The 23,298-nt window shown below is 44.8% G+C and overlaps 1 protein-coding gene and 1 non-coding gene across 2 annotated transcripts in view; both read right to left on the bottom strand.

Annotated features, from left to right (window-relative positions):
- The window catches only part of LOC115177732 (VPS10 domain-containing receptor SorCS3), a 206,290-nt gene that overhangs the window by 67,802 nt on the left and 115,190 nt on the right, over positions 1-23,298 (bottom strand). The window contains exon 4 of the mRNA XM_029738669.1: positions 21,623-21,781. Coding sequence (XP_029594529.1) covers positions 21,623-21,781 — 159 coding nt within the window. The remainder of the gene's footprint in view (positions 1-21,622; positions 21,782-23,298) is intronic.
- Positions 14,248-14,323, bottom strand: trnat-ugu (transfer RNA threonine (anticodon UGU)). Its single transcript has one exon. It is a non-coding gene; the product is annotated as a tRNA-Thr (tRNA).

The following is a 23,298-nucleotide window of genomic DNA, read 5'->3' as shown; positions in this document are numbered from 1 at the left end:
TTTGCTTTCGTTGTAAAGCCTTTTTGAAATCGGACAGTGGGGTTAGATTAACGAGATTCTTGTCTTTAAATAGCTGTAAAATAGTCATATGTTTGAGAAATTGAAGTAATAGTATTTCTAACGATTCAAAAATCGCGCCACTGGATTTCAGTGGCTGTTACGTAGGTGGGACGAGTTCGTCCCACATGCGCCAGAGAGGTTAAATTGTCTGCAGCCAGCCAGTCAAAACGTTTACAGCTATCAAATCAAAAACAAATTTGTCACACACGCCGAATACAACAAGTGTAGACCTTACGTGAAATGCTTAAATCTTAACCAACAGTGCAGTTCAAGAAGTTTTAAGAACTTAACCTCTCTGGGGTATGTGGGACGATTTCGTCCCACCTACGTAACAGCTACTGAAATTCCAGTGGCGCGATTTTTGAATTCGAATTTGAGTTCTAGAATGCTTCTTCACGGTCCCACGCATGGCGCATTGGCGTGTCAAAAATGTCTAAATATTCCATTACCGTACTTCGAAGCATGTCAACCGCTGTTTAAAACCAATTTTTATGCCATTTATGTCGTAGAGAAGTGATAATATTCCGACCGGGAGTATGCATTGAGCCTAAACAGCCGAATAAAATTTCTCCTCGGGAGCGACTCATGCACGCGCCTCATTCAAAGGTCCTCTGAGCATCCACTTACAAAAGGCGATAATCTGTTTCAACCTGAGGCTCCCTCGTAAACCTTCAGGTTTTTCGCGGGCTCTGAGAGCCTATTGGAGCCCTGGGAATTGTCACGTTACAGCTAAGATCCTTACTTTTCAATAAAAAGATGCAAGACGCACGACTCCTTGTCAGACAGGGTACTTCCTGCTTGAAACCTTGTCAGGTTTTTGCCTGCCATAGGAGTTCTGTTATACTCACAGACACCATTCAAACAGTTTTAGAAAATTCAGAGTGTTTTCTATCCAAACCTGAACAATAATATGCATATTCTAGCTTCTGAGTTGGTGTAGGAGGCAGTTAAAAATGGGAACATATTTTTTCCAAAATTCTCAATACTGCCCCCTAGCCCAGACAGGATATTTACCAAATAAACTAAATGAAAAATTATAAAAAGTAACACAATAAAATAACAAAAATGAGGCTATACATAGGGGGTACCGGTACCGAGTCAATGTACGGGGAAAGGTTTTATTTATACAAGTACATTTAAATTTACATTTACGTAATTTAGCAGACGCTCTTATCCAGAGCGACTTACAAATTGGTGCATTCACCTTATGATATCCAGTGGAACAACCACTTTACAATAGTACATCTATATATATTTTTTTGTGTGGGGGGGGGAGTTAGAAGGATTACTTAATCCTATCCCAGGAGCTTGTTCCACCATTGGGGTGCCAGAGCAGCAAACAGTTTTGACTGGGCTGAACGGGAACTGTGCTTCTGCAGAGGTAGGGAGGCGAGCAGGCCAGAGGTGGATGAACGCAGTGCCCTTCTTTGGGTGTAGGGACTGATCAGAGCCTGAAGGTACGGAGGTGCCGTTCCCCTCACAGCTCCGTAGGCAAGCACCATGGTCTTGTAGCAGATGCGAGCTTCAACTGGAAGCCAGTGGAGTGTGCGGAGGAGCGGGGTGACGTGAGAGAACTTGGGAAGGTTGAACACCAGACGGGCTGCGGCGTTCTGGATGAGTTGTAGGGGTTTGATGGCACAGGCAGGGAGCCCCACCAACAGCGAGTTGCAGTAATCCAGATGGGAGATTACAAGTGCCTGGATTAGGACCTGCGCCGCTTCCTGTGTGAGGCAGGGTTGTACTCTGCGAATGTTGTAGAGCATGAACCTACAGGATCGGGTCACCGCCTTGATGTTAGCGGAGAACAACAGGGTGTTGTCCAGGGTCACGCCAAGGCTCTTAGCACTCTGGGAGGAGGACACAAGGGAGTTGTCAACCGTGATGGCGAGATCATGGAACGGGCAGTCCTTCCCCGGGAGGTAGAGCAGCTCCGTCTTGCCGAGGTTCAGCTTGAGGTGGTGATCCATCATCTACACTGATATGTCTGCCAGACGTGCAGAGTTGCGATTCGCCACCTGGTTATCAGAAGGGGGAAAGGAGAAGATTAATTGTGTGTCGTCTGCGTAGCAATGATAGGAGAGCCCATGTGAGGATATGACAGAGCCAAGTGACTTGGTGTATAGCGAGAATAGGATAGGGCCTAGAACTGAGCCCTGTGGGACACCAGTGGTGAGAGCACGTGGTGCGGAGACGGATTCTCGCCATGCCACCTGGTAGGAGCGACCTGTCAGGTAGGACGCAATCCAAGAGTGAGCCGCGCCAGAGATGCCCAACTCGGAGAGGGTGGAGAGGAGGATCTGATGGTTCACAGTATCAAAGGCAGCAGATAGGTCTAGAAGGATGAGAGCAGAGGAGAGAGAGTTAGCTTTAGCAGTGCGGAGAGCCTCCGTGACACAGAGAAGAGCAGTCTCAGTTGAATGACCAGTCTTGAAACCTGACTGATTTGGATCAAGAAGGTCATTCTGAGTGAGATAGCAAGAGAGCTGGCCAAGGATGGCACGCTCAAGAGTTTTGGAGAGGAAAGAAAGAAGGGATACTGGTCTGTAGTTGTTGACATCGGAGGGATCGAGTGTAGGTTTTTTGAGAAGGGGTGCAACTCTCGCTCTCTTGAAGACGGAAGGGACGTAGCCAGCGGTCAAGGATGAGTTGATGAGCGAGGTGAGGTAAGGGAGAAGGTCTCCGGAAATGGTCTGGAGAAGAGAGGAGGGGATAGGGTCAAGCGGGCAGGTTGTTGGGCGGCCGGCCGTCACAAGTCGCAAGATTTCATCTGGAGAGAGAGGGGAGAAAGAGGTCAAATCATAGGGTAGGGCAATGTGAGCAGGACCAGCGGTGTAGTTTGACTTAACAAACGAGGATCGGATGTCGTCAACCTTCTTTTCAAAATGGTTGACAAAGTCATCCGCAGAGAGGGAGGGGGGGGTAGGATTCAGGAGGGAGGAGAAGGTGGCAAAGAGCTTCCTAGCGTTAGAGGCAGATGCTTGGAATTTAGAGTGGTAGAAAGTGGCTTTAGCAGCAGAAACAGAGGAAGAAAATGTGGAGAGGAGGGAGTGAAAAGATGCCAGGTCCGCAGGGAGGCTAGTTTTCCTCCATTTCGGCCCATGTAGGTATGTGTGAAGTGACTATGTATAGATAATAAACAGCGAGTAGCAGCAGTGTCAAAACAAATGGGGGGGGGGTGTCAATGTAAACAGTCCGGGGGCCATTTGATTAATTGTTCAGCAGTCTTATGGCTTGGGGGTCGACGCTGTTCAGGAGCCTTTTGGTCCTAGACTTGGTGCTCCGGTACCACTTGCTGTGCGATAGCAGAGAAAACAATCTGTGACTTGGGTGACTGGAGTCTCTGACAATTGTTTGGGCTTTCCTCTGACATACCAGCCAGTGATTCAACCAGTCAGGATGCTCTCGATGGTGCAGCTGTAGAAATTTTTAAGGATCTGGGGACACATGCCAAGTCTCTTGAGGGGTAAAAAGTGTTGTCATGCCCTCTTCACGACTGTCTTGGTGTGTTTGGACCATGATAGTTTGTTTGTGATGTGGACACCTAGGAACTTGAAACTCTCGACCCGCTCCACTACAGCCCCGTCGATGTCAATGGGGGACTGTTCGTCCTGCCTTTTCCTGTAGTCCACGATCAGCTCCTTTGTATTGCTCACAATGAGGGAGAGGTAGTTGTCCGGGCACCACACAGTCAGGTCGCTGACCTCCTCCCTATAGGCTGTCTCATCGTTGTCAGTGATCAGGCCTACCACTTTTGTGTCGTCAGCAAATTTTATGATGTTGATGGAGTCGTGTTTGGCCATGCAGTCATGGGTGAACAGAGTATAGGAAGGGACTAAGTACACACCCCTGAGGGGCCCCAGTGTTGAGGATCAGCATGGCAGACATGTTGTTGCCTACCCTTACCACCTGGGGATGACCCATCAAGAAGTCCAGGATCCAGTTGCAGAGGGAGGTGTTTAGTCCCCAGGTCCTTAGCTTAGTGATGAGCTTTGTGGGTACTATGGTGTTGAACGCTGAGCTGTAGTCAATGAACAGCATTCTCATATAGATGTTATTTTTGTCCAGATGAGAAAGCGCAGTGTGGAGCGCGATTGAGATTGCATCATCTGTGGATCTGTTGTGGCGATATGTGAATTGGAGTGAGTTTAGGTTATCCAGGAGTATGCTGTTGATGTGATCCATGACCAGCCTTTCAAAGCACTTCATGGCTACCGACATGAGTGCTACGGGGCGATAATCATTTAGGCAGGTTACCTTTGCTTCCTTGGGCACAGGGACTATGGTAGTCTGCTTGAAACATGACTTGGTCAGGTAGAGGTTGAAAATGTCAGTGAAGACACTTGCCAGTTGGTCCGTGCATGCTTTGAGTACATGTCCTGGTAATCCGTCTGGCCCTGCGACTTTGTGAATGTTGACCTGTCTAAAGGTCTTGCTCACATCGGCTACCGAGAGAACAGCTGGTGCTCTCGTGCATGCTTCAGTGTTGCTTTCCTCGAAGCAAGGAAATAAAAGACATTTAGCTCATCTGTTAGGCTCGTGTCACTGGGCAGCTCACGTCTGGGTTTCCCTTTGTAGTCTGTAATAGTTTTCAAGCCCTGCCACATCCAACAAGCATCCGAGCCGGTGTAGTAGGATTCAATCTTAATCCTGTATTGACGCTTTGCTTGTTTGATGATTGATCTGAGGGCATAGCGGGATTTCTTATAACCATCCAGGTTAGTGTCCTGCTCCTTGAAAGTGGCATCTCTAGCCTTTAGCTCGATGTGGATGTTGCCTGTAATCTATGGCTTCTGGTTAGAAAATGTACGTACAGTCACTGTGGGGACGACGTCATCAATGCACTTATTGATGAAGCCGATGACTGAGGTGGTATACTCCTCAATGCCGTTGGATGAATCCCGGAACATATTTCAGTCTGTGCTAGTAAAACAGTTTTGTAGCGTAGCATTTGCGTCATCTGACCACTTCCGTATTGAGCGAGTCACTGGTACTTCCTTTGCTTGTAAGCAGGAATCAGATTTGCCAAATGGAGGGTGGGGGAGAGCTTTGTATACATCTCTGTGTGTGGAGTAAAGGTGGTCTAGAGTTTTTTTTCCTCTGGTTGCACAGAGATTTGGTAAAACGGATTTATGTTGGTCTGCATTAAAGTCCCCGGCTACTAGGAGCACCGCTTCTGGGTGAGCATTTTCTTATTTGCTTATGGCCTTATAGAGTTAGTTGAGTGTGGTCTTAGTGCCAGCATCTGTCTGGTGGTAAGTAGACGGCTACGAATAATATAGAGGAGAACTCTCTTGGTAGATAGTGTGGTCTACAGCTTATCATGAGGTACTCTACCTCAGGCGGGCAATACCTTGAGAGTTCTTTAATATAAGACATCGCACAGCAGCTGTTATTGTCAGCTATCTGAGCAGCTAACCGATCGCTGCAGCTGTACATAGCCCATCTGTAAATAGCCCACCCAATCTAGCTACCTCATCCCCATAGTTTTTATTTACTTTTCTGCTCTTTTGCACACCAGTATTTCTACTTGCACATCATCATCTGCTCATCTATCACTCCAGTGTTAATTTGCTAAACTGTAATTACTTCGCTACTATGGCCTATTTACTGCCTTACCTCCTCATGCCATTTGCACACACTGTATATAGACTTTCTTTTTTTCTATTGTGTTATTGACTGTACGTTTGTTTATTCCATCTGTAACTCTGTGTTGTTGTTTGTGTCGCACTAATTTGCTTCATCTCGGCCAGGTCGCAGTTGTAAATGAGAACTTGTCCTCAACTAGCTTACCTGGTTAAATAACGGTGCAATACATTATTATTTTTTTATTGACAAATAGACACACACCCCAACCCCTCGTCTTAGCAGATGTAGCTTCTCCGTTCTGCCGGTGCATGGGAAATCCCACCAGCTCTATATTATCCATGTCGTCGTTCAGCCACGACTCGGTGAAACATAAGATGTTACAGTTTTTAATGTCCCGTTGGTAGGATAATCTTGATCGTAGGTCATCGATTTTATCTTCTTATGGGCAGGTGGGATGGTAGCGTAAAATGAAATTGCAGAGCGCGAAATTCAAACTACAGAATTATAAATATTGAACTTTCATAAAATAACAAGTGTAATACATCAAAATAAAGCTTAACTTCTTGTTAATCCAGTAGCTGTGTCAGATTTCAAAAACGCATACAAAAGCATGAAAAGCATATTTCAACCAGGCAGGTGCGCCACAGAAGTCAGAAATAGCGATATAATAAATGTCTTAGCTTCGATGATCTTCTTCTGTTGGCACTCCAAAAGGTCCCAGATACATCACAAATGGTCCTTTTGTTCGATAATGTCCTTCTTTATATCCATAAAAACTCACTTTAGCTGGTGCCCTTCAGTCAATAATCCACCCAGTTTCCCTCCATCAAAATGCATACAAAATGAATCCCAAACGTTACTAATAAACTTTTCCAAACAAGTCAAACAACATTTATAATCAAACCTTAGGTACCCTAATACGTAAGTAAACAATAAAATTTAAGATGGAGAATCTTTACTGTCTTTACCGGAGAAAAATACCAAAGAACACGCTCTCTTCCACGCGCTTGGAAACACTACAGCCAAAATGGGAGCCAACGAGAAAAACAACAATTTCTGGCTCATTTATCCAAAATCCAGCATGAAACTCTTTCTAAAGACTGTTGACATCTAGTGGAAGCCCTAGGAACTGCAATCTGGGAGGATTTCGCCTTATAATAAAAGTGACAGCTATTGAAAACAGTGGTAGGCTGAAAATGTCTTTTTTTGGGGTGGTTTGTCCTCTGGGTTTCGCCTGCCATATCAGTTCTGTTATACTTACAGATATAATTTTAACAGTTTAGAAACGTTAGAGTGTTTTCTATCCAAATCCTAGCTTCTGGGCCTGAGTAACAGGCAGTTTACTTTGGGCCTGCTCTTCATCTGGACGTGAAAATACTGCCCCCTACCCAAGAGAGGTTATTTACCAATGATTGCACGTTGGCCAATAGAACGGATGGCAGTGGAAGTGTACTCGCTCGCCTATGAATTCTCAGAAGGCAGCCCGACCTCCACCCCCATTTTCTCTGTCTTTTCTTCACGCAAATGACGGGGATTTGGGCCTGTTCCCGGGAAAGCAGTATAACCTTCTCGTCGGACTCGTTAAAGGAAAAAGCTTTGTCAAGGTCGAGGTGAGTAATCGCTGTTCTGATGTCCAGAAGTTATTTTCAACTCATATATTGCTTTCCACCATGGTAACCGTGACAGAGAGGGATGAAGCGTCAATCCATGTATACATGTAAGAGAGTCTAGCTAGCTACATTTTCAGATATTACACATTTTTTATTTAGTCAGAAAGTAATTTTCATTTGAAGTTAAAGTCTACTGCTAACTTTAGCTAGCTGGCTAGCTAGGTAACATTACGCATGAAGTCATTTTCATTTCAAGTTAAACTGTACTGTACTGTACTGTACTGTACTGTACTGTACTGTACTGTTAGCTAGCTAGCCAGTGCTGTTAGCTAGCTAGCTCTGCACTGTCCATCACGTTTGTTAGGTGCCATGCTGTAACTGCAGTAAGAATATTGTGGTAGGCTGATGTGTCAAAATCTGTTGCATAATGTTTAAATCTCAGTCTTATAGATTTATAGACCTGTAATACATATTACAGCACAGCATTAATTCATCTAGAAAGTAATAATCTTCAGAGTTTGAAGACATAAAAATGAAACACGATGCAATGGCAACAGCATGTATTCTCATATAGCATAACGTATCGCTAAACATGTAAGCGGAAAATCACACGCTAATGGAGCCCACTTTCCTATAAACCAAAATCAATTCCCTCTTGCATTGCGGTGATGTATTACCCACCACCGTCCCTCAATGGATGTTAATGGGGCACACATCTGCACTACCGCAGTTAAATAACAAATGATAGCAGCCATTCAAACGGTGCTGCAACTGCTTTGGTTCACAATGTCACCAAATGTGTAATCTCTGGTGGGGAGGAATGATGGTTATTGAGCTCAGTCATCTATTCTGCTAGGTTGAATGCACTCTGCAAACTCGTCAACAACAACCTCTTCCTAGAAACCCATCCACCTTTTATAGGTGTAGTTTAGTGGTGCGTAAAGAGATTTTAAAAGGTTCATGTTATGGTGGAATACTGTGTGTGGATGTGTAAGTAAGTATATTAGTTTTGCATGTCTAGACTGTGATAAAACATGTGGTGATTCACAATGCAAATGAATAATACCCAACTAAGTACTTAGGCTCGGTATGTCTGCGTTGTTATCCAATTAGGCTACGAGATAAACAAAGAGAAAATGACACTATTAGTCCACTGCTAAAGGCAATATGGGTGCTTATTAGTCCATTGTTAAAGGCAATATGGGCATTCATTAGTCCATTGTTAAAGGCAATATGGGTGCTTATTAGTCCACTGCTAAAGGCAATATGGGTACTTATTAGTCCACTGCTAGAGGCAATATGGGCACTTATTAGTCCACTGCTAAAGGCAATATGGGTGCTTATTAGTCCATTGTTAAAGGCAATATGGGCATTCATTAGTCCATTGTTAAAGGCAATATGGGTGCTTATTAGTCCACTGCTAAAGGCAATATGGGTACTTATTAGTCCACTGCTAGAGGCAATATGGGCACTTATTAGTCCACTGCTAAAGGCAATATGGGCACTTATTAGTCCACTGCTAAAGGCAATATGGGCACTTACTAGTCAATTTTTAAAGATAATATGGAGGTCTGTATTGTCATTGTCATGACAGTGTGTTTCAAATTAAAATCCATTAAAGGTATCCTGAGAAGACCTGCTGGTTCCAGTGAACTGCAACGGGAGCCGACCTGTTGCAGCTTCAGCTGACAAGTGGGCTGAGCACTAAAGATACCTGCCATCTGGAGGGGTTTTGAGCTGAGAAATCCACCACAGTGGAGGAAGAGAAAGAGCAGCCATTTTGTCTCTGGACCAGCATAACCTTGCAGGATCGCATCCAGGTCTAAGGTGGGTGGGAGAAGGAAGCCACTGCGGTGGTGGTGGAGGCCATTTTGGATGTAGATAAGCACATACTGTTAGTAAATTAATAGACAGGAGTGTGTTTTTATTGTGGAGGAACCATTTTGGGGTCTGACACCACAGCACCTTGCTGGTCGCATCATGACAAAGTGGGCCTATGCACTGCAGTGTTGGAGACTGTGGAGGCCATTTTGGCACAAGATCAACATCACCTTCCAGGATCAATTTATGAGGAAGAGTGAAACTGCTGACATAAGGAAGCCATTTTGTCATACAGTGTGTTCCATTGCAGGGTTTGCACCACATTATATAATACAACCACAGTTGGATACTAAACTTTTACTTCCTGGCTACAGGTCTGGGAACACACATAAGGGGCAGATGTTGCTTCTGCTAACACAACACAACCTCTTAAATCAGAAAAATGGTTTACTGTTCTCTCTGTATTACAGTACATCTATTTTAAGTCTTGTCAATGTCAGAAACGTGAGGTTTTAGAATGAAAAATCAGTATTGAGCAGCAGAAAGGTGTCAGCCACGGATTACAATGACAAGAGATCCTGTAAGTGAAAGCACTCTGGGATTTATAAATTCACTGACTCCTATTAGACAAGGATTGATTTAAACCAGCTTATCTGAAGGAGACTCCTCCAACGACAAGAGCTGAAACCCATCCACAGAAAGGCAATATCCCACATATTACTATTATTACCACAGAATTGCATTTCTATGCACTTTTAAACTGTCATTTTAATTCAAATGAAGATAGAAAAACATTTTTTTTCCTATTTATTTTCTCGCTCTGCATACTTTATTGAGACAGATGTCCCCCGTTGCATTTGGGCTAACGTTCAGCGGCGAATAATTAACGGCGTACATTTGCATCATTAGGGCGGATTAAGTCAAGCAATGTTTGCTTATAGAAGGACTGGAGGGACTGTGTGGCACGCTCAATGAGGCTGATTCCTACCATTTCCTGATTAGATTTTTGGTAGCTGCCCCCCTGGGAGAAGGGAATGGAGAAAAATGATCCATTCAGCTAAGCGCGAACAGCCAACATTTGTCACATTTATTTGTGGCCTGTGTGTTTTGAAAAGCAAAAACAATGGCAAGCAACAAATGTTGGAGTAACCTAATCACCAAGGTTAATGAGGTAGAAAGTGTCAAGAGAACAACCGTATATGTGATTTTGATGATATAACACCTTAGTGATTAGCAACATCTATCACTCTACTCAGGATGAGAGACAAAAAGGTACAAGGTACATTTTGGGGTGTTCCCTCTTTCATTATTCAGCCCCCATGATTTTAATTTGCCCTCCATCCAAAATGCACCCTGATGTTTCTTAAAATCACTATTGTTATACTTCCAGGTCACCTTGCTCTCTAAGTAAGTTTTCTCTGAGAGAGGATAGGTGGAGACCACATAAGGATGTGACACTTAGTTTCACTGCTGTTCCTGATTTATAGGCTCCTGGGCAAGTTACGATCATTAGGGGAAATGTGGGGGAGTGGACTAGAGATGGGGGGAGGTGGATGGGAAATTCCATCATGGCTTTTTCTGGTGAACGCAGCACTTTTGAACTATACATCTTTGATCCTCCCTCCATACTATTTGTGCAATGATATTTTGTGCAATGACGACTCCCTATAATTTCACACTCCAATTAGTACAATACTAATGTTGTCCTAAAGAGCCAATCTCTGGGCCACATTAAACAAATCAGTTCTAAGCCTCAAGGGCATCAAAGGTTCCCCAGCCAAATTAAACTAGCACTGAATGTATGTCTAAGTGGTATATATGTGGGAAAGGAATTGCAGCGAAGAGCGAATGAAAATGCTAATGAAAAAGCATTCTCTGGGCGTTTGATTGTGTTTGGTTATTAATGTCATGGGAAAGGTAGATAATTACACCCAGGTGTGTAGCATAACACTACAGGTTAGATATACTGGAATTGACGCTCAGGAAAAGTAATATCAATAATGTAGAAACACCTTTGCTATTTCAATTTGTCTTGCTATCCAAATCTACAGTACATGAGGCAGAATCGCCCAAGTTTAGTATCTGATTGGAAGTTTTAGCACAGACCAACCCTGCACAATAGCGACAAAGTATAATATTATGTATCGACAAAGTCCAACTCCAGTATAGACCAATTCCAGTATAGACCATCTCCAGTATAGACAAACTCCAGTGTAGTCCAACTCCAGTAAAGGTCCAACTCCAGTATAGTCCAACTCCAGCATAGTCCAACTCCAGTATAGACCAACTCCAGTATAGACCAACTCCAGTATCGACCAACTCAGTATAGACCAACTCAGTATAGACCAACTCCAGTATAGTCCAACCCCAGTATAGTCCAACCCCAGCAAAGTCCTCCAGTGTAGACCAACTCCAGTAAAGACCAACTCCAGTGTAGACTAACTCCAGTATAGTCCAACTCCAGCATAGACCAACTCCAGTGTAGTCCTGCTCCACCATAGAGCAGCTCCAGTATAGACCAAACTCAGTATAGTCCAACTCCGTTATAGTCCTCCAGTGTAGAGCAACTCCAGTATAGACCAATTCCAGTGTAGTCCAGCTCCAGCATAGACCAGCTCCAGTATAGACTAACCTCAGTATAGTCCAACTCCATTATTGTCCTCCAGTACAGACCAACTCCAGTGTAGACCAACTCCAGTGTAGACCAACTCCAGTATAGACCAGCTCCAGTATAGAACAAACTCCAGTGTAGTCCTGCTCCAGCATAGACCAGCTCCAGCATAGACCAACCTCAGTATAGTCCAACTCCATTATAGTCCTCCAGTAAAGACCAACTCCAGTAAAGACCAACTCCAGTGTAGACCAACTCCAGTATAGACCAACTCCAGCATAGACCAGCTCCAGTATAGAACAAACTCCAGTGTAGTCCTGCTCCAGCATAGACCAGCTCCAGTATAGAACAAACTCCAGTGTAGTCCTGCTCCAGCATAGACCAGCTCCAGTATAGACCAACCTCAGTATAGTCCAACTCCATTATAGTCCTCCAGTGTAGAGCAACTCCAGTATGGACCAACTCCAGTGTAGTCCAGCTCCGGCATAGACCAGCTCCAGTATAGACCAACCTCAGTATAGTCCTCCAGTATAGACCAACTCCAGTGTAGACCAACTCCAGTGTAGACCAACTCCAGCGTAGTCCAACTCCAGTATAGTCCAACTCCAGTATAGTCCAACTCCAGTATAGATCAACTCCAGTAAAGACCAACTCCAGTGTAGTCCTGCTCCAGTGTAGTCCTGCTCCAGCATAGACCAGCTCCAGTATAGACCAACCTCAGTATACTCCAACTCCATTATAGTCCTCCAGTATAGACCAACTCCAGTATAGACCAACTCCAGTGTAGACCAACTCCAGTATAAACCAACTCCAGTATAGATCAACTCCAGTATAGACCAACTGCAGTATAGATCAACTCCAGTGTATACCAATTCCAGTATAGTCCAACTCCAGTATAGTCCAACTCCAGTTTAGTCCAACTCAGTATAGACCAGCTCCAGTATAGACCAACCTCAGTATAGTCCAACTCCATTATAGTTCTCCAGTATAGACCAACTCCAGTGTAGTCCAGCTCCAGAATAGACCAGCTCCAGTATAGACCAACCTCAGTATAGTCCAACTCCATTACAGTCCTCCAGTATAGACCAACTCCAGTGTAGTCCAGCTCCAGCATAGACCAGCTCCAGTAAAGACCAACTCCAGTATAGTCCAACTCCAGTGTAGTCCAACTCCAGTAAAGACCAACTCCAGTATAGTCCAACTCCAGTGTAGTCCAACTCCAGTAAAGACCAACTCCAGTATAGTCCAACTCCAGTGTAGTCCAACTACAGTATAGTCCAACCCAGTATAATTCAACTCCATTATAGTCTTCCAGTATAGACCAACCTCAGTATAGTCCAACTCCATTATAGTCCTTCTGTATAGTCCAACTCCAGTATAGTCCAACTCCAGTGTAGACCAACTCCAGTAAAGTCCAACTCCAGTGTAGACCAACTACAGTATAGTCCAATTCCAGTACAATCCAACTCCAGTATAGTTCAACTCCAGTACAATCCAACTCCATTACAGACCAAATCTAGTATTGTCCAACAACAGTATAATCCAACTTCTGTGTTGTCCAACTTCAGTATAGTCCAACTCCAGCATAATCCAACTCCAGTATACACCAAAATCAGTATAGACCAACTCCAGTATTGACCAAGTCCAGTATTGACCAACTCCAGTCCACATCGACATTCCACTGAAAGAGGAGGCTGCTTTGATAATCCCCTATTTCAAATAGATGATGAGAAAACCAATACTGTGTCTGGCAGGTTCAAATGACCATGAACACTAATGGTTTCAAAATGACCACACCTTTCACTATCGCTCTCCCTCAGAGTGAGACTTTATCATACTGACAAACAAGAAAAAAATGCAGAGCGGGTCATTTTAGTGACATATGAAAGTGGAGCCAGCCACAGAACGAGGCTGTTGGACTTTAGTTAAGAGGCGAGGCAGAATCCATCACGTCGACTATTATGTCTTCCCCACAGAAAAATGCTGGAATGATGGCAGCTCTGGCACTGATACCCAGCTGATCCTATTTGCAAAGGTAAATGTCAGCCTTGTACCTGGCCGAGATACTGAGATGCACACTCTGACTTCTGTCTGCGGCGGAGGAGAAGAGGGGGATTCAAAAGGCAGGGACAGGGAGAAACAAGAGAGGAAGTGGGAGAGGTGTAATAAAGTGTCAGATCACCATAATTGCCAGCTCAGGGAAGGGACGTATGCAAACCGTGAAAAGAGTGTTTTCTCCTTCACTGTCACTGTAATATGGGCCAATAAGTTTCATTGAAAATAAGTGATTTTGACCAAGTGTCAAGAAATCTCAGATAGTTGGGGGTTTGGAATGTAAATTGATATAACAAAGTGAGAATATTCTGGAGGCCCTATTTCAAAACAGATAAACAAACTTTAATTCATCATCTTCACTCCCTCTCCCTGTCACACACACACTCCTCTACATTTTTTTACATTTTACATTTTAGTCATTTAGCAGACGCTCTTATCCAGAGCGACTTACAGTAGTGAATGCATACATTTCATACAATTTCATACATTTTTTTTTTCTGTGCTGGCCCCCCGTGGGAATCGAACCCACAACCCTGGTGTTACAAACACCATGCTCTACCAACTGAGCTACAGGGAAGGCACACAGCCTATGGTTTGAATTGAAGCGGCAGTCCATCCTATGGTTTGAATTGAGGCGGCAGTCCATCAACTGGGGCTTTAAACTCAATATAAAGAGGGCCAGGACATGATGAAAAACCAAAAGGATGTCACACCTCCACCATATCAAAGGAACACAGGTGTATGGCAAGAGAGGCCTGACAACAACAAAAAAAGTTGTGTTTCTTACACACGCTACAATCTGTTTCCTTGTTGTTGGCACATTGGCTCCTCACTCCTCTCTCTATTTAACAGCACACCTCCATCCATCTGCTGTAGTGAAAATGTATACATCCTCAAAAAAAAACACCTCCAGATATATTCTCACCAGGAAGACCCCCCTCCACAACACCTTCTCCAGCTTTATCCTCAGCAGGATGACACCCCTCCACAACAACATTTAGATATAGTCTATTGACTAATTACAGTAATCCTGCTATCTGTAATAGCCAACTGTCACGATTGTCGTAAGGAGTGGACAAAAACGCAGCAGGAACTGTATACTCATCTTCTTTTTTATTTGAAGAAGGAAAAACAAAAAAAAACACGTATACAAAACAAACGACTCCAAACAGTCCCGTCAGGTGCAACAAACACTAAACCAGGAAATAACTACCCACAAACTCCCATAGAACAAACACCTCTATAAATAGGACCTTCAATCAGAGGCAACGAGAAGCAGCTGCCTCCAATTGAAGGTCAACCCAATAAACACCACATAGAAATAGACCAACTAGAAATAACATAGAAATACACTAACATAGAACATAACCCAAACAACCCCGAAACACCCTAAACAAACACCCCCTGCCATGCCCTGACCAAACTACAATAACAAACAGCCCCTTTACTGGTCAGGACGTGACAGTACCCCCCCCCCCAAAGGTGCAGACCCCGGATGCACCTTAAACAACAAAAAATTAAATTAAATAAAAATAAACCCCAACACAAAAATAATCCCCTAACTAAAGGGAGGGAAGGGAGGGTGGCCACCGTCACCGACGGTTCTTGTGCTACACCCCCCCTCCCCATCCTCCTACTACGGAGGTGGCTCAGGCGCCGTCCTTACTCCCCAACCTAACCTGTCCACCCCCGCTAACTACTTATTATTATTTACCCCTCCCGAAGTCTCTGGACTAAGGCGCATCGCTGAAGACCTCGGGCTGAGGCGCGTTGTCGGGCTGGGGCGGGTTGCTGAAGACCTCGGACCGAGGCGCCTCGCAGAAGACCTCGGGCGCGTCGCTGGACACCTCGGGCTGAGGCGTGTCGCTGGACTCCTCGGGCTGAGGCGCGTCGCTGGACACCTCGGGCTGAGGCGCGTCGCTGGACACCTCGGGCTGATGGGCGTCGCTGGAGACTCAGGGCTGATGGGCGTCGCTGGAGACTCAGGGCTGATGGGCGTCGCTGGAGACTCAGGGCTGATGGGCGTCGCTGGAGACTCAGGGCTGATGGGCGTCGCTGGAGACTCAGGGCTGATGGGCGTCGCTGGAGACTCAGGGCTGATGGGCGTCGCTGGAGACTCAGGGCTGATGGGCGTCGCTGGAGACTCAGGGCTGATGGGCGTCGCTGGAGACTCAGGGCTGATGGGCGTCGCTGGAGACTCAGGGCTGATGGGCGTCGCTGGAGACTCAGGGCTGATGGGCGTCGCTGGAGACTCAGAGCTGATGGGCGTCGCTGGAGACTCAGAGCTGATGGGCGTCGCTGGAGACTCAGAGCTGATGGGCGTCGCTGGAGACTCAGAGCTGATGGGCGTCGCTGGAGACTCAGAGCTGATGGGCGTCGCTGGAGACTCAGAGCTGATGGGCGTCGCTGGAGACTCAGTGCTGATGGGCGTCGCTGGAGACTCAGGGCTGATGGGCGTCGCTGGAGACTCAGGGCTGATGGGCGACTCTGGCTGCACCGGTTCAGGACTGTAGGGCGACTCTGCTGGCTCCGGACTGTGGGCCGTCTCTGCTGGCTCCGGACTGTGGGCCGTCTCTGCTGGCTCCGGACTGTGGGCCGTCTCTGCTGGCTCCGGACTGTGGGCCGTCTCTGCAGGCTCCGGACTGTGGGCCGTCTCTGCAGGCTCCGGACTGTGGGCCATCTCTAGACGGGGCACTGTCGTCGGAAGCTCTGGACGGGGAACTGTCGTCGGAAACTCTGGACGGGGAACTGTTGTCAGAAGCTCTGGACGGGGAACTGTCGTCGGAAGCTCTGGACGTGGAACTGTCATCGGAAGCTCTGGACGGGGACTGTGCACTGAAGGCCTGATGCGTGGGGCTGGCTTTGGAGGTGCCAGACTGGAGACACGCACCCCAAGGCTAGTGCGAGGAGCGAGAACAGTACGTACTGGACTGGGCTAACGCACTGGAGGCCTGGTGCGTGGCGCTGGCTTTGGAGGCGCCAGACTGGAAACACGCACCTCAAGGCTAGTGTGAGGAGCAGGAACTGGATACACTGGGTCATGAGTAGGCACCGGCGGTCTGGAGCGCACCACCTGCACAACCCGTCTTGGCTGGATGGTAACAGTAGCCCTGCACGAGCAGAGTGCTGGCACAGGGCGAACTGGGCTGTGCAGAGGCCTGATGGCTGCCGTGCGTAGAGCAGGCGTAGGGTAGCCTGGGCCTAGGAGGCGCACTGGTGGCCAGATGTGCTGTGCAAGCATACTCCTACCCGGCTGGATGCCCACTCTAGCACGGCACTTGCGAGGGGCTGGGATCGCTCGCACCGGACTGTGCGTGCGCATGGGTGAGATCGTGCGCACTTCCGTATACACTGGTGCTCTCATGATTCGTTGCTCCCCATAATAAGCACGGGGAGTTGGCTTAGGTCTATTACCTGACCTAGCCACTCTCCCCGTGTGCCCCCCCCAAAATGTTTTTATTGGGGCTGTCTCTCGCACTTGCCAATCGGCGCGTATAACGCCTCGTAATGGCGCCTTTCCACCTTGGCTGCCTCCATCTCCTCCTTAGGGCGCTGGTACTCCCCAGCCTAGTGCCATGGTCCTGCCCCGTCCAGGATCTCCTCCCATGTCCATGAATCCTTATATTCCTCCTGCTGCTCCTTCCTCCGCTGCTTGGTCCATTTGTGGTGGGTAGTTCTGTCACGATTGTCGTAAGGAGTGGACAAAAACGCAGCAGGAACTGTATACTCATCTTCTTTTTTATTTGAAGAAGGAAAAACAAAAAAAACACGTATACAAAACAAACGACTCCAAACAGTCCCGTCAGGTGCAACAAACACTAAACCAGGAAATAACTACCCACAAACTCCCATAGAACAAACACCTCTATAAATAGGACCTTCAATCAGAGGCAACGAGAAGCAGCTGCCTCCAATTGAAGGTCAACCCAATAAACACCACATAGAAATAGACCAACTAGAAAAAACATAGAAATACACTAACATAGAACATAACCCAAACAACCCCGAAACACCCTAAACAAACACCCCCTGCCACGCCCTGACCAAACTACAATAACAAACAGCCCCTTTACTGGTCAGGACATGACACCAACAAACCTAATGCAGACAAGGGGCCAATCAAATCCCCATACGCAATGTAGGGCAAGGGAGTTAGAGACTGGAGAAGTCACAAATATACCTGAGATACACTGATGCTTTATTCTAGCGGCGCTGTCTGGCAATACAGATTATTTCCCCCAGTGGAAGGAATTACAAATAACCCAAATGGGGCTTAGGTGGTGTGTTGGGTTGCCTGCAATGTACTTGTGGTGCTGGGTGACCAGGCTGCAAATAGTGTATGCAGGTGATCCAAATTCACTTGTTGTGAGTTATTATTATTGTTTATTATCTTGGAACGTTGGATACTGTGAACTCGTTTGACTGTGTGAAGAAATGTGACTTGTTTCTGTTGATACATCTGAAGTGAAACGTTTTTTTGCTCACTTTTTTCAAAGGTTGAAAGGAAGTGTGAATAAATGCATCTCCGACATGTCAACTATCTGATTTGGTTGTTGTAAAAATGCGGTAGACTGACGTTCTTCATCTGACATTGTGCGTCTGAGTGGGAGACTACAGGGGGCTGACAGGAACATTATTTGGGAAAAACAAAGTTATGTCAGACACCTGGGGTTCTCCTCTTGACATACCCAAAACGAATTGATTAGAACACCAGAAACCTGAATAAGGGTATTAAACACAGAGAACACCTGTATTAAAAGACTGGTGAAGAGGGAGATAAGGTTGAACTTAAACAGGATAGATATTGTTAGACTTCGTCATAGACTGGCAATAGATAAATGGACATAAACTGGATCTTTTTGCACAATCAATGTTTAATGTCTGTCTGTGCTAATGTCATTTTATCTACACTAGCAGCTTTTTCTGAGGTGAATTGTCTGCTCTCATTAACACTTCTAAATAAATAATGAAATCAAAACCCCATATCCCCAAGTGACCACAGTAATTGCTGTAATGATGTGCGCTGAGAGTCTGGAAGCAAGTTCAGGGAGTGAGGGTTTTAATAAATAAACACAACATAATACAAAGTAAGAAACAAGAACAATACACAGACATGAAACAGAAACCATAACGCCTGGGGAAGGAACTAAAGGGAGTGACATATATAGGGAAGGTAATCAGGGAAGTGATGGAGTCCAGGTGAGTCAGATAATGCACAGGTGCGCGTAACGATGGTGACAGGTGTGCGCCATAACGAGCAGCCTGGTGACCTAGAGGCCGGAGAGATAGCACACGTGACAATTGCAATGTGTACTGAATACTTGAACTCAACGGTCCCACCAAGTTACCGTTTTGATGAACATATTCCTTTCACAATCCATTAGGGACCCAAAGCCTTTTCTCGCAGGGCCAACGTGGTGTGTGAGCCGAGATGCAATATGTTAAGAATGGAAAAATTGAGTTTTTTAAAAGGTTCGTCATCACTTCTCCCTTGAGACTTCCACCACTACCTGCCCCAACCCAATACATCTCAGACTATAAACACATTCAGAAAAATATCATCTTTGCTTTCTCTATTTGAATCTAACAGCAGGGAGGGTGTTACATGAATAACTGAACTGCACTAAACAACTTGGACGTTGTCTAGCATAACAGCTCTTGTCAAAAGATGTATAAGACAAGCAGCTCTAATACTGAAGTCAATTAGGAGACCTGCACAATGGAAAAGCCACAGAGGAACAAAGAAGAACAAGAAGAAAAAAAGTTCTGTATTATGTTTGAGTTGTTTCTGCACTTTCCACCCTCATACTTTTGTGAGAAGTGTCACAAACGCTCTAATTGTATCGCCCTTAGTCAGATAGAGGGAGGAAAAGCTACATCAATAGTAATCATGTCTTTACACTGCCCACACGTTCTGAGATAAGAGTCAAGAGAGGTCACCCAGAGTTCTAGAACTCGAAATAGAACACTTTACTCCAGACATTGAGGAAAGAGATAAAGATTGACCTGTATTGAATACAAAAAGACTGAAGACAAATAGTAAAGTGATCTGACAAAGCTTGAGACACAGCTGTTTGAATATAGAACATCTCAATGTGTTATCAGTACAGAACAGACTGTTTTAAAGTCGCACTTGTAATGACTCCCAACGAAATATACTACATTATCTAATTTACTAATCACCATCAGATTCCACATTGCATCAATGCCTAAGGAATCGTTTCATTAGAACTGTACGTATGTTGTCTAAGAGTGTTCCATGTTCACAAAGGTATGTCTTCTGAGAGAGTTTAATGTCCACAAAGGTTTGTCTTCTGAGGGTGTTCCATGTCCACAAAGGTTCGTCTTCTGAGGGTGTTCCATGCCCACAAAGGTTTGTCTTCTGAGGGTGTTCCATGTCCACAAGGAACGTCTTCTGAGAGTGTTCCATGTCCACAAAAGTTTGTCTTCTGAGGGTCTTCCATGTTCACAAAGGTATGTCTTCTGAGAGACTTTAATGTCCACAAAGGTATGTCTTCTGAGAGAGTTTAATGTCCACAAAGGTTTGTCTTCTGAGGGTGTTCCATGTCCACAAAGGTTCGTCTTCTGAGGGTGTTCCATGCCCACAAAGGTTTGTCTTCTGAGGGTGTTCCATGTCCACAAGGAACGTCTTCTGAGAGTGTTCCATGTCCACAAAAGTTTGTCTTCTGAGGGTCTTCCATGTTCACAAAGGTATGTCTTCTGAGAGACTTTAATGTCCACAAAGGTATGTCTTCTGAGAGAGTTTAATGTCCACAAAGGTTTGTCTTCTGAGGGTGTTCCATGTCCACAAAGGTTCGTCTTCTGAGGGTGTTCCATGCCCACAAAGGTTTGTCTTCTGAGGGTGTTCCATGTCCACAAGGAACGTCTTCTGAGGGTGTTCCATGTCAACAAGGAACGTCTTCTGAGAGTGTTCCATGTCAACAAAGGTATGTCTTCTGAGGGTGTTCCATGTCCACAAAGGTATGTCTTCTGAGGGTGTTCCATGTCCACAAAGGTATGTCTTCTGAGAGAGTTCCATGTCCACAATGGTTCATCATTTTGATGCAAACAAAATATCACCAACATCTATAGTGTATATTAAACAGCCGAAAAGGTTCTGTTTCAAATTCGCATAGACGGCATTCTAAAACAAAGGCCATCACAGACCGAAAGCGTAACAAATTACAACCTCTGGATCTGACCAGGTTTAATTTTTATGACTGATATTGGGGTCAGTTAGCAACCCAAGTTGTCAGTCTTCTCCCTCCTCCACCTCAACCAGACTTCCCTATGTGATGGCCATCTTAGTAGCCAGGTAAGACTCATTGGCCATAATGGTAGGTCTTCTTCACCGGAGGTTATATGGGATGTGACCTGTGTGTGAATGGGGGGTACAGAGCTCTCCTCAACATGAGACTACTGTACAGTGAAGGTTACAGATGAGAGCACTGGTGTAAAGGACTTCATAGTCACTGTATGTGGTTTGCAGGCCAATAGTGCTGACATCTTCTAATGAATATTAGAATGTTCCATAGTAGTTACAAGTAAAGTTACTGTGTAGTTGGAATCATGTTATAACACAAACATTTTCATTGCTCTAAATAAATCGCCATGGTAATTAAACAAGGTAACATCTAGCTAAAGTATCATCAAATGGATAACAATAATCAATATTCTAATCAAAACTTCCAGCTAAATAAATCATTAAATCATGGCAGAAGAATATTCAATAAACCAATACGGCGCCGTTGAAACCGAGATGGAAATGAGGTAAAAAATGTATAGCTTGAAGTTTTATCCAACTGTGTATCACAGTTCAGAATCCAAAGCATACTGTATAAAACAACCAACTGTGGTGAGAAAATGACATGGAGCTCACCTTCTGGTCGTGGCTGTAGGCTAGAGCCCAATCCTCCTGTGTTGGATGGAACAGAAGGCTTAGGATGTAGAAGCTGAGGCGGTATTTCTGATAGCTCGCTCCTTCATCTGAGCTGATGAGCACACTGCTCTCAAACTCAGGGTCTGTCAGCACCATGATCTGGAAGAGAGGGAGAGGGGGTGGGATGGAGAGAGAGAGAGAGAGAAGAGGGGTGAGGGTGAGAGAGGGAGGGAGGAGATGGAGAGGGATAAAAAAAGAAAGAAAGGGAAGTTATGAGAGAGAGAGTGAGGGGAAGATTGAGAGAAAGAGAGAGAGAGAGTGAGGGGAAGATTGAGAGAAAGAGAGAGAGAGAGAGAGATAGAAGGGGTCCCCATGTCAGCACTCCAGGTCTAGTGGTTGGCATGCATCATGCTGTTACTAGTGCTTACACCTTCACTTTGTTTTGGACTTCATTTTACAAATGTGCCTCTCGCGCTCTGTTGCCATGGTTTTTTGGCCTCTTCCAGTGCACGCACAGGTCTGCTCTTTGGTACACTTTGGCTTCCAGTCACCCCTCTCCAGATACATTCCCTTTAATGAGATAGAGGTGGTTCAGAATACCCCTGTGGACATATAAGTTAACCATGAGGGGCCACAACACAACTGCAACAATAAGTTGCTATGTTAAAGAATAGGATAAGTTTTAAGAATAAAGTTTTAAGAATATAGTGTAGATCAATAGGCTGTTGTCTGTAACACAGCTGTGTAGCCAGCATTTACCAAGCATGACTACATGTCTAAGCAATGCAATTTGTTTTGAACAATATCTAAATCTGTGATGAGAAAGAACAAATATTTGTGCAATTAAGAATCATGTATTTGTGGAATGCTCAATGTTACCACAGTGAGAGGATTTATATTTCCATGCTAGGAATTATACAGTCTCTACTTTCATTTTGTCATGAATTCAGTGAAAATGTAAATGTTTTGTTGCATATTTGTTAGAAATTTGCCTCTTGAGAAAGCAATAACAGAGCAAGATCTGTAAAACTAAAATCATAATAGGAACACAAATGTAGGTATTAAGTATAATTCTGTAAATTAGAGTACATGTTCATACTTTAAAACCAAAGATACTGTGAAAGTACACAATATTGACACAACTTAATTAAGAAGAAGCCCTTTGTTTGGAAACCTGTATGCTATATAAAATGAAATACTACATTGTAACAAAATCTGACCTTATTGGTTTAGTATCTATATCTTGGTATAATATTATTTATTTTGGGGGTGGGATGTAAAGCATACATTTTCATTACAATTCATTACTCTCAAAACACAGATATATCCTTAAAAAGCATTTCCACTATATAGAACTAGGGCCTTTTTTCTCAAAGTAATCCATAGACATATTGATTAATAAGACATACATAGCTCAGATATGCTTTCTCTTTGTGATGTAATGCAATAAGACATTAACCTGAAATTAACCTTTATGATAATAAACGACTAAACCCAGACAGAAAAAGGAGAAGGGAAAAGCGTTACTTGGATTGTGTCACAGCCCAAACTGCTGTGTTTTCTTTCCCTGCAACAGATTTGAATTGGAAAAAACAGCAGTGCATATGTCATTGACAAGAATACCACCGTCTTTCTCCTGCTTTAACTAAGAATCCTTCCCACCCCTCTTTCTCCAG

The sequence above is a fragment of the Salmo trutta genome, chromosome 38 (assembly GCF_901001165.1).
Source record: "Salmo trutta chromosome 38, fSalTru1.1, whole genome shotgun sequence".
In the NCBI taxonomy this organism is placed as follows: Eukaryota; Metazoa; Chordata; class Actinopteri; order Salmoniformes; family Salmonidae; genus Salmo; species Salmo trutta.
This window is presented reverse-complemented; position numbering and strand designations above follow the sequence as displayed.